Raw genomic sequence first — 11,215 nt, 5'->3', positions numbered from 1 at the left:
TTCATTTTATAACATCTATGAAATCATATTCCATATTATAACAGTTATAAAATTATAATTGCTATAATTATATAATAATTATATAATCATAATTACTACAACCGAACTAATTATAATAATTATAAAATCATAACGGTTATATATAGATTCATAACTTCTATAACATGTCAATCTAAATGAGAAAAAAAATTAGAGATAATAATATAAATAAATTACTATTATATATAATAAAAAATAGTTGAATAATTATATATGAGATATTAATAAAAAAAAAATCAACATAAAACATCCCATTAACCATTCGATAAATAAGGAATATCCTATTGACTTTTACTATAAATTTGTCACTGTTTAAATTCTTTTAAGCTGCATAACGTTTGAAATTTCAAAATTTATCAAAAAATTCAAGCTTCTTCATAGTACCTTTGGAAGTCACTCATAACTGTCAATTACCTGAAAGCACCTTTGTTTTTTCAATTGACATTTACAAGTTACATACAAGTTACATACAGAATAGAAGCTGCATGATTTTATTTTATTTTTCAATTCTACACACATGAATAGACTGAACATATTATTTCACGCAATTACCAAGTCCACAAGCTGTCACAAAATCTATAATTATAATTAATTTTTTAAATAATGAATGACACTACCTTGAAAGAAACTTAATCATCCAGAAGAAATCTTTAATCTACTTACAGAAATACTGTTAAGGAAAGAGAATCGAACTCAAAGTGGGCACTTTTTCATTCCATAAATAATAAAATATTTTTAAAAAAACAATTTTTTTTCTCGAAGCGATAATGTTTAGTTGCAATGGCTTCAAAGAGAAGTTGCAAGATAACAAACAAAATAAAATGTAGATTATTGAACCTTCAAGTTGCAGTCAGTTGTTTACTTGTTATATTGTTAAGGAAAGAGAATCGAATTCAAAGTGGGCACTTTTTCATTCCATAAATAATAAAATGTTTTTTAAAAAAAATATTTTTTTTCTCAAAGCGATAATGTTTAGTTGCAATGGCGTCAAAGAGAGGTTGCAAGATAACAAACAAAATAAAATGTAGATTCTTGAACCTTCAAGTTGCAGTCAGTTGTTTACTTGTTTATGATCTATCTATGGAGTAATACAACGAAATAGTTAAAGTAAATCCAAATGGAAACATAAAATCTGAACCGAGAAAGATGAAAAATGTTGCAAAAAGAAAGCAGATGTTTTTACTCAGAGGACATCTGCTAAAATGGGAAAGCCTTCTAAAACTTCAGGATGCTTTTAACTGTGAGATATCATAAAGAAGAATCTATGCATCTAATCCAACAAGTTCAACATCTAGCTTAGCAATGCTTTTGGTAACAAAAATGTCTATAGCTGAGATATCATAAACCTGGCCCAGATGTCTGTTTTTGCAGTTCTTGCTGATCTTCCACCTCAACCAAAAAATAATGGAAGGAGAGACTCATAATTCGGTGTCAGAGGGTAAAGCAAGCGTCACATGATCAGTCATCATTGATTCCTTCCATCCTGCATTTTTTTTAACACTAGTTAACAGATTTCAGAACTTTAAAAAGGTAATTATTATAAAAATAGTCCAAAGGATGGCAAAACTGCTTATTGACTTGTGAGGCCTCCAAAATAGAGCACAGAAGATAAGGGGCACTTACTCTCTGCCAGAAAGGCCTTTGCAGTATGGCTTGAGAAGAGTCTGGGGAATGCCAAATCTGAACTATCCAAGTCAATGATAGAGTCCAAGCATTTGCCAAAACCATTGCCACAAGCATTCTCAACAGGAATATGATTAAAAGGGTGAGCATGTAATTCATTAAACTTTGCTCCTATTTGCTCTACAGCAGAATCTACAATGTCATGGCAACATGGGTTTGGTGGTTTTATGTCCATTATGTTGGCTGAATTGAGACTCGAGACATGCTCTGCTAGCTTAGAATGTTTCAGCACCAACGGTGAACCATTTCCAAGGTCAACGCTGATAGAGCCAATCAAGACTTCACACTTGCTGTTAATTTCATTGCCATCTTTCTCTGGCTTTGTTTTCTGCGTCCCAATAATAAGGTCGTTGGTTGAAGTTGTGGGAGATTTTGCAAATGGAGCTTCATCATGGTAGCAACTGCTTGGAGGAATTTGTGTCAACAAAATTTGACCACTGATTGGAGTTAGCTGACACTCACAGGATTTATTCTCCATTTTCTGATCTACAAAGTCAACACTAACCTCTTTTGGAGAATGCAAAAACATGTTGCAATCTAAATGGGGTTCTACTTTGCAGTATTTTGTTGGCTGTACACACAGTAACTTTGGACTAGCTTTTGCTGTGCCAGTGTCAATGCAAGAGACAGATGTAGGTATTGGGCTTGATGTTTCTGTAGACCTACATGTTAACCTGACAGAATCATGTGAATATGGCTCAGAATTGTTTTTGGCAGTACCAGTTGCTATGGTCATTTTTCTCTCTTTCTGCCTCAGTTTTTTTAACCTTTTCCTTTCCTCAAGTTCAGTTTGCCTGCAGAAACCACCATAAAATTCAAGGGCTAAGAAAGAATTCTCATGGGAACTAACTTAGCACTTTTCTTGTCTTGACCACCACATGTTCGTTCCTATGCCACATTGGATAAGAAAGTATTCATTGTTCACAGTGGAAGCAACAGCGCTCTACCCCACCCAGCAATGTTGATATACAGGTTGGAGGCCACATTGGCAAAATTAAATTAGCACTTTTATATGTATAGAAGATAGAGTTATCATCTTATATAACCAGAAATGCTATGTTATATGTGTATTTATTACCCAAGATAATGGACTTATCATAAGCAAGTTAAGTTGACTGATCAAAATTTATTCAAAGATAAAATAAAAACATTCTCCACATAATCTCTAGTTATCATAATCAGACCAAATTGACCAAGTAAATTTGTTCAGACAAAAAAAACTGTCACTTTCCATATTATCTAAGTACTAACTAGCATTTTTCAATTTTCACTAAGCATTCATTCCAAAATTAGGGCTAGCTTTGATCATAATAAATAATGAATAAAATGGCTGTTTATTTGGGGAGCAAATATATACAGCCAACCCCAAATATCTGGTACATTCTGCATCTTCTCATTACATTCGTAGGATAATTATATGTTCTACTGCCTACTGGAATATATAAAGGTCACTTGATCCAGTCCTGAGCATCATTCCATTAATGAATTCAAACTTACTATACACAAGACTTAAAGTCTCATACAACTAAAACAATTGGTAATCTTTGTTATGCACTTGGTATACAGTTTGAATAAAGGATTAAAGCCTTAAAGTGTCTACCATCTCATACCAAGTTGAGAAGTACGGTCTTATTCTCATCTAAACCAACCTTTCAAATATATACAATTAGAATTAAAAGATTTAAAGGTTTTTTGTCCATTAAAACTGAGAAACAAGTTGTAGAATCACATTTTGAGATTGCAGATTGTGAACTTGTTGCCTTATTGCAAATTCTCTTTTAAGTGAAGATTTCGCCTAGCTGATTATGGTAGTTTATGTGTGTGATAAGGTTAGGGTGTAGTGATGCTTCTACATGGATTATGGTTTTATCTGTGAAATCTAGGCCACCACACTTAGATTGACAAAAGTTGACATGACATGTTTTCATGGGACAACCTGAGCCACAATTTTACACATTTAGGTTTGAGTTAAACAAGTTCATGTTATAAATGAGTTGACCCATTTATGATTCACAAATAAGCAGGTCGAATCACCACTGACTTGCATCTCAAGCGGTTAGATTTAAATCATTTTTATTAGTTAATTTAAATTATAAATATATAATCTAACATATGTTATGGATATATAGGAAATAATAAATATAAACTATAATACAGATTACATTTTATACTTTTGTATAATTAAAAATAATTAGGATATGGTTTGTATATAAATTTTATTTAAGTTTTTTTAAGTAAGTCGTGCCACATGTCATGTTTATGAGACATTTAATTAAATGGTCATGTGACATGACTGTAAAACCCTTTTATACATGGGTCATGTGCAATTCTGGATTTTGACCTGTTTATTTAATGGGTCAGGTTTGAATCTGAATTAAATGAGTTGCCGCTAACCTAAATTGTCACCTCTAACCATGTTGTCTTTGAATAACTAGGCCTTCGTAATACTGACCATTAAGGTATCTAGATTACTAACACTACCTCATGAGCCATTCTACTGGCAGACAAACACCCCCCATATGACAAATAGGTTACTGAAGTCATAGCTCCATCTTGCTTTATAACTCAAATTGGCATAGTTAAACTACACTACTAAGGTAAAAACTACATGGCCCAAATCTGATGCAGTGAACACATGAAGGTTGATGCTCCACAACAAGTCAAGTATAGTTAATTATAGTTATTTGCTCCCATCTCTGACATCTCTAACTACTGACGTTCTAAATTCCATCACTAATTTCAGAAAAACCTAATAATGAGGTACAATAAGCAACCTTATCGTTTCTTGCTGGTTAACTTTATACAGATGTAATGTCAACACATTGACACCAGAAAACTAAGGGGGCGCCTGGTTCACGGAAGGGAATGGGAATGAGATTGATAGAAGTGGAGAATGGTTATGGGTATGATTTGAATCCGAATAGTATTTTTTTTCCCATTCCCCTCCTTTTGCTAGGTAATGGCTCATTCCCATATTTAGGGCAATGAATTGTGGGACCCACCACCAATCCCCCAAACCAAACACCCACTTTCAATCCCTTTCCCATTCTCCACTCTCATTACATCCAACCAAGCACCCCCTAACTCATTAATTTTGTTAAACTTAACTATTATGGAAGCCATATCTGATGCCTAAGCACAGATTTTTTTTTTGGCTTCTCGCACATGAACGGCTGAAGACGAAAGACCGCATTCCGTTTGAGGTGGACAAGACCTGCCCCTTGTGCAAACAGGAGAATGAAACCAATGCCCATGTCTTCTTCCAATGCCCCATTAGCAAACTGCAGTGGGGCAGTGTAAGAAGATGGCTCAACATTCAGCAGAACATAAGCACTGCAGCCCGGCTGTTCCACACACTACAGAGGGTGCACCATGGCAACAGCCGCCTCACAAAGGCTCGGTATCTAGCAATCACATGTATGATTTATCTTTTGCGGCCAACTAGGAATAGATGCTGATATGAGGGTGATGAGCCCAAGATAGATAGGATGTTCCATAAGATACAGATGCATGTCTATCATTTGCAGGCGTCGAGCATTGTACATTCTGTTTTGATCTATATATTTACCGTTCATCCAAAAATAATAGTTCAATAGTCTAAGCATCTAGATCCCTTCTTTGTCCCACAAATCTCGTGGGCCTCGTGAACCTCTTTAATTAGCTCACAACAACCCATGTAGAACAAAACTAGGTGTCCCACGCAATTCTCAGCTATAGAACATTTACAAGTTACATACACTTGCATGCTTCCACACAAGGGCATCTCCTTAATTATGGTAAAAGCAGAGGAGGTTATAGGAAGCCAATTATATCACTTAGGTATACTCATGAACTTGTATTTCTGTTAATTAGAAAACTCAATTGATTGGTACCTTTTCTTTGCAATTTCCTCTTCTTCCATAAGCAGACACTGTAATCTTAATGCTTCAATATCTTTCTCAGCATGCCACGACTTGACCTAGCAACCAAATACAGGCAAACTAAGAAGAAACATTAAAAAGGTCAAATTTTCAGTACGAGGATTGCCATCATACCAATTTCTGTTCAAGCATAAAACTAGCAAATGCAACCAAATTTTTCGCCTCGATAGAAATTTTTTCAGCATCTCCATTGAAGATATACTTTTGCATGGATAAGGCATTGCCAGCATGTAAAAAAGTCCTCTCACTTGCATCATCAAGAAGATTAAACAAATCTTGAGATGACAAAGGAAACCTATAAGAACTCCCTTCTACAATATCCTACACAATGCAAATGTGAAATTTACCAATGTGGGACATAGAATAATAGTTTGTACACTTCAACAGACAAAAATGAATTGCATTTTTTCTTACCAAAAGAGTTGCACCAGCCTTCACATACACATGCGGAAGTAATAGAAGACCAAGGTTCTGAATGAAATTTGTCAATTCCTTTATAATAAAAGAACCAGTAACACCCTGGAAGTAAAAAATTAACTAATAGCTCTCCCTTTAAATAAAACACAAGATCAAGGTACATGACATTTCACTTTTAAACAACGTGCCAATTGGCTCAATAAAATCTGCCAAAGGGCAGTTAACAACATAAGAATTGCAACCCAACACAAACCAATAGGTATTTATGGATCTGATATAAATTTGGTGTAGATGAAATCTGTTAGTCTTAAGTGGAAGGATATCTCTGGAGAGATGACACTATAAATATAATAGGAGTCTGATTTTGGTTAAATTTGGTGCATTTTGGGGGTTGATCAAACTTCAATTGAGTTGGATAAGATTTGGCTGGCTAGGATTTGAATTGGGCTTGAAATTAGACTTGAACAATGTCAAAATACGTGCAATTTGGGTAAACCATAGTTGAATAAGGTAATCTGTTGAACTAGTGTCAAATTTGGATTAATAAAACTGATCATAGATAGGTTTTATGAGGGTTAGCAAAGGGATGACAACAATAGATCCTCTTCACACCCTTGCCACCCATCTTCAATCACACTGCCAGTGCCTCCCATCTCTCTGCTCCTCCCTCCCTCATCAACCTTTCTTCTCTTGACAATTGTCAGTATTCTCCACTATCACACGTGAGAGCCCCGCTAACCCCCTCTTTCCCTAATAACCTCCCCCACTGAAATCCTCAGCCCAAGAAACAGCCAATCACTAATCGAATCCTAGCCACACCAAAAATACTCTTTCCCAGGACTCTTTCTCGAGTCCCCCCAAATCTGTCAAGATCCCCATCAAACTAATCAGTCTTTGTTGAAGCCCAACATCCCTCCATTAACCCAATCAGAGATACCCTCCACTCAACTTTCCTTCCCTTATTGTTCAGATGAGATAGTTCCCTCCTTAACATAATTATCTGCACTGTTCATAACTTGTAAACATTCTCCAATGTGCTCATGTGATCATATCTACAAATTTCTCAACCTTTCCACTAATATATAATAGAATAGAATGGTAAGCATCTAAGCCCAAAAGATGATAATAGTTAATACAATAATTGAAAACCAACTTCCAGAGAATGTTCTAGACTTACATGACCATGGACAGGAAGACCCATAAACTAATTATCCTGTATCAAGAAGTGAGTTGATTTGAAAACAATTGAAGCTTAAGCACAACAACAACAACAACAACAACAACAACCAAGTCTTATCCCAGTAGATGGGGTCGACTTGAAGATTAAGCCTATCGCTAAAAAACCTATTGAGTATTCTGTCAGTTTGCCATGAGAAAAAAAAATCATAACCTGCATTTTTTCCTTAAGGACAAGAGCAATGTAACAATGCAAAAAACAAAATGGTCCCTTTGATGTATGTCAGACCAAGGAGGAGTACAAGGGACAACCATAACCTAGAAAAGAGCAAACAACTAAACCATATTATCAAAAATTTAGTAGTTAGCTGCCACTTTGTATTACTACTGAGGCAAAGACACGTGAAAAAAACTGAACAATTCATACACCACCAGTTCCCCAGAAATACCAACAAATGTCTATATTTTGAATGCTCAAACAGTTGGATGCAAAATAAGCATTAATGCTCTATAATATAGTAACTAAGAAAATGGATACACAATAATGAATTCACAACTAGTTCATTTGAAATTACCTCAACAACAGCATCCTTCAAAGAAAGAATATCTTTTGCCTCCTCTATTGGTAGCTAGAAATGCAACAAAAATAATAAAGAATATTCAAAAAAAATTGTGAGGTGCAAACTTATCCATCTGTTCAATTAAGAATTTTAGCTTCTATTTTTGCTTACTCGTGTATTAGAATACTGAATAGATGTTGTTATCAAGGCAAATCAAAGCATTAATAAATGTATTTGAAGAAGCTTACCCTATCCCAGTATTCTCCCAAGAGTACCCTATTCTTCAAGAAATCCTAAAAAATTTAAGCAAGAAAAAAACATCAGTTAAGAATACAAAGGTTGTGAAAATAATATGGAACCTAGTTTAACGAACTCATAATAAGATAAAATGCCAAAATGATAGATTGAAGTATGGATATTCTCCTGTTAACAACAATCATCAGTAAAATCTAACATTACAACAAAAAACTAGTAATAAAGATAGTATTATTTTACTAGAAAATTGGCCCAAATAAAGTAGCAAAAGTAACTATGCATTTCACTTTCAGATCACTCTGTAGAAACTCCAAGAAGAAAGAGAAAAAAAAGATTATCAAACTACATTAAAGGATTAGATGAAAGAAAGAACCTTAGCAATATTCAAAGACCTACGATGAAGACGAACATGCCGTCTATAATTAATTGTGGAGCAAAAGTCTCTTGAACATTTCTCACACTTCTGAGATTGAACCTTACATTGTGAAAATAAGGACCATCCTGGAATATCTGCCAAAAGTAACAGAGTTTGAATCTATGGTCCTTCAGCAAGAACAACCAAAAATTTCTGATGCTATATGTAGTTACGTACATTTTTCAGTCTCACGGTTGACTTTAACATCAACCTGAGAAAGTGTAACATTAGCTTCAGGAACTCTTAGAGCATGGATTTGTTCAGATGCACTCAGAATCATTGTTTAATTGTCTTTAGTACTCCCCCAATGACTGAGCATGGTCCATAATCCTAGTCATAACGAATAAAAATAACCTCACAGAAATATAATGGACAAGACTGATGTCATTTTGTTCTGCACTATTGTCAATTTCAGAGTTTTCAAATGGATAGTATTCCTGCTGACTTGGAATATATCACAGACATGAACACTGAAGAAATGGATTCTGCTTGGTTTGTTGCATTGTTAAGAGACAATATTCCTTCTCCAGCATTCATACATCCTGATTTGACTCAACGCGTCAGGTTAAGTGACTTCTGCAACATTAACATTTTAATAAGTGTTAATTGATTGGTAAAATTACTGTTTAAAATAGAATGACAAAAGAAATATGATGAAAAGAGTAACACATAAGAATATTGTGATATAAGTAATGATCACAGATCAATGACATAATGTTCTTGAGGTAAAAGAATTTTGTCATGGGAAGGTACAAGAACTGCAACTGCACAATGAAGATACTTCAGATAAATGAGAATATTTGAATAGGACAAGAAAACTCGACTAGTAGAAATGTTCACATCAAGTAATTGAATTCAATATGAATGCTATCCTTCTGTGTATTTTCCATTTTTCAACAAAACAATCAATCACTTTTGAAAACCTAAATTAAACTTGGCTGAGAAAGGTTGAATCAGGGAGAAATATCTATTAGCATCCCCTTATAGGCTTCATTAAGATTAGGCAATAGGCTTAAAATGTTGAATTCATAATATGGACTGCACAAAAGTTTAACATCTAGAATAATAACCCCAGGCCCTAAATCAAACAAGATTGACTTTACCATGCAAAGAAACCAAAATAACTCTATATATGGTCAGCTCCTACTATAATTGCATATGATGGACACTTGCATATACATGCAATGCACATGTATCTGGAGCCTTGGCAACATACTAATGTTTCTGTTATGCTATTCGAGTGTCGAGGATCCAAGCCATGAAAACACCTATTAGCTTGAATGAATGTGAAGACATTATAAGAATTACAGACATGTTGAACAATTATCCAGAGATGACTGATTAAATAACAAGGTGGGATGAAAAAGTCTAGTATCCGAGGAGATTGATAGAATGTAATAAAAATTGAAGATCAGTTAGAAAGATAAAATTAATTTCTTTTAGTTTGACTAAGATTATGATTGAGCACAGAGCACTTACCTGACCTGAACATTTAGAATGCAACAACTTATTCTTGTTTGATAAAATGAAGGTTCAGTATAATGCCTGCACATATATCCGAGTAATAGTAGCAGCATATCTAAAGCCTTATACCATGTGAAGCATTCAATATTTCGCATAAAACCTGAATGATAGGACTTGGGAGATTGGGATCAAGTATGTTCCAGATTACGGAGGCAGAGCATTCCTCGTCGGAGATGCTTCATTACTTCCGAATCGTAGCCCATGATAATGTCCTAAACTGCCAATACTCAGTACTTGGTGAATAAATAAAACACGATGTTGAAGAATCAAGTACGCGATGGAGAGATATCGAAGGCAGTACGCGATCCCATAAGGAAATCAGAGAAATCCTATCTTAAACCCCACATAAAAGGCTATCTATCCGACCTAATGATCGAGCATAAAGAACCACGATTACAAATTACAACAGATATGGTGAAATCCTAGATTGATCAAAGCGAACTGCATCTGGATCCACGTCGTAGATCCATCTGAATGAAGTCCATCGAACTAATCAAATAAACATCCACTCAACCACATGGAAAATAAACAAAAAAAGATCTATAGAATTTTTGCTCGAAACAGTAAAAAAAAAAACGACTTACTACGAGATGATCAATGACAAGGAGACGGCATTGACGTATCAACTGAGGCAGGAACCAAAAACCCCAAGCGATGTCGCCGGCAGAGTGAAGCGCGGAGCCCTAGATGAGAAGGGGAAGAATATCGAGCGGGCGAATAAAAAATAGAGGAGAAACTTTAGCGGAAAGGAAGGTTCTCCGCCGACCTGGAGGCGAAGCAGGAAAAATGTTCGGGTTGTGGTGAATCACATTCGAACCAGTGCCCAATACGGGTCATGTCATTAATCGAATCCGGCGTTCAGAGAAGTACGTTACCCATGCATGGCGTAACCCGAGTCAAGAGCCGAGAAGACAATAGATAAAATTTGTTCGAAGTTTATATCAATTCTCATGTACTATATCGATATATCTCCCTATCCTTTTATCAAACGGGACTTCCAATTAAGAAATATTAGGCTTATGCCCCGTCCGTTATAAATACTTTTTAATTTATGTTTAATAAAAAATCTTTATAGAATCGGATCAAAAACTACCCAACTTAATCATTTTTATTTCAACTTTTTCCTTATTTTTAATTTTTTTAGAATATTTCAGACAATTATTCGTTCTACAATTAATAAAAAAGTAATCATTATATTTTGGTTTAATAAATGCTTTTTGCGATAT

General features: G+C 34.8%; 1 protein-coding gene across 2 annotated transcripts; it reads right to left on the bottom strand.

The window, feature by feature from the left end:
• Window positions 1-1,045: 1,045 nt before the first annotated feature.
• On the bottom strand, window positions 1,046-10,792 carry LOC121996816. Of its 2 annotated transcripts, none has more exons than XM_042550934.1 (10): window positions 10,574-10,792; window positions 8,643-9,041; window positions 8,424-8,560; window positions 8,044-8,088; window positions 7,811-7,864; window positions 6,057-6,161; window positions 5,757-5,963; window positions 5,595-5,680; window positions 1,663-2,516; window positions 1,046-1,522 (listed from the first exon to the last, which is right to left on the bottom strand). In XM_042550934.1, the coding sequence occupies exons 2-10, from the start codon at window positions 8,743-8,745 to the stop codon at window positions 1,458-1,460; spliced, it is 1,656 nt and encodes a 551-aa protein (XP_042406868.1). In that variant the 5' UTR covers window positions 8,746-9,041; window positions 10,574-10,792; the 3' UTR covers window positions 1,046-1,457. The 2 variants fall into 2 exon arrangements, with proteins under 2 accessions (XP_042406868.1, XP_042406869.1); XM_042550935.1 differs by having other exon boundaries at window positions 8,447-8,560.
• Between the last annotated feature and the right edge of the window lie 423 nt (window positions 10,793-11,215).

The sequence above is a fragment of the Zingiber officinale genome, chromosome 6A, assembly GCF_018446385.1.
Source record: "Zingiber officinale cultivar Zhangliang chromosome 6A, Zo_v1.1, whole genome shotgun sequence".
Taxonomy (NCBI): domain Eukaryota; kingdom Viridiplantae; phylum Streptophyta; class Magnoliopsida; order Zingiberales; family Zingiberaceae; genus Zingiber; species Zingiber officinale.
Note: the sequence above shows the minus strand (reverse complement) of the source record. Positions and strands in the feature narration are given on the sequence as shown.

Coding starts and splice junctions, on each gene's coding strand:
- LOC121996816 (XM_042550934.1), bottom strand. CDS start 8,745: ATGATTCTGAGTGCATCTGAACAAATCCATGCTCTAAGAGTTCCTGAA. Junction 8,561..8,642: donor CAACCGTGAGACTGAAAAAT/GTACGTAACTAC, acceptor TACTTTTGGCAG/ATATTCCAGGATGGTCCTTA. Junction 1,523..1,662: donor AAAGGCCTTTCTGGCAGAGA/GTAAGTGCCCCT, acceptor AAAAAAATGCAG/GATGGAAGGAATCAATGATG.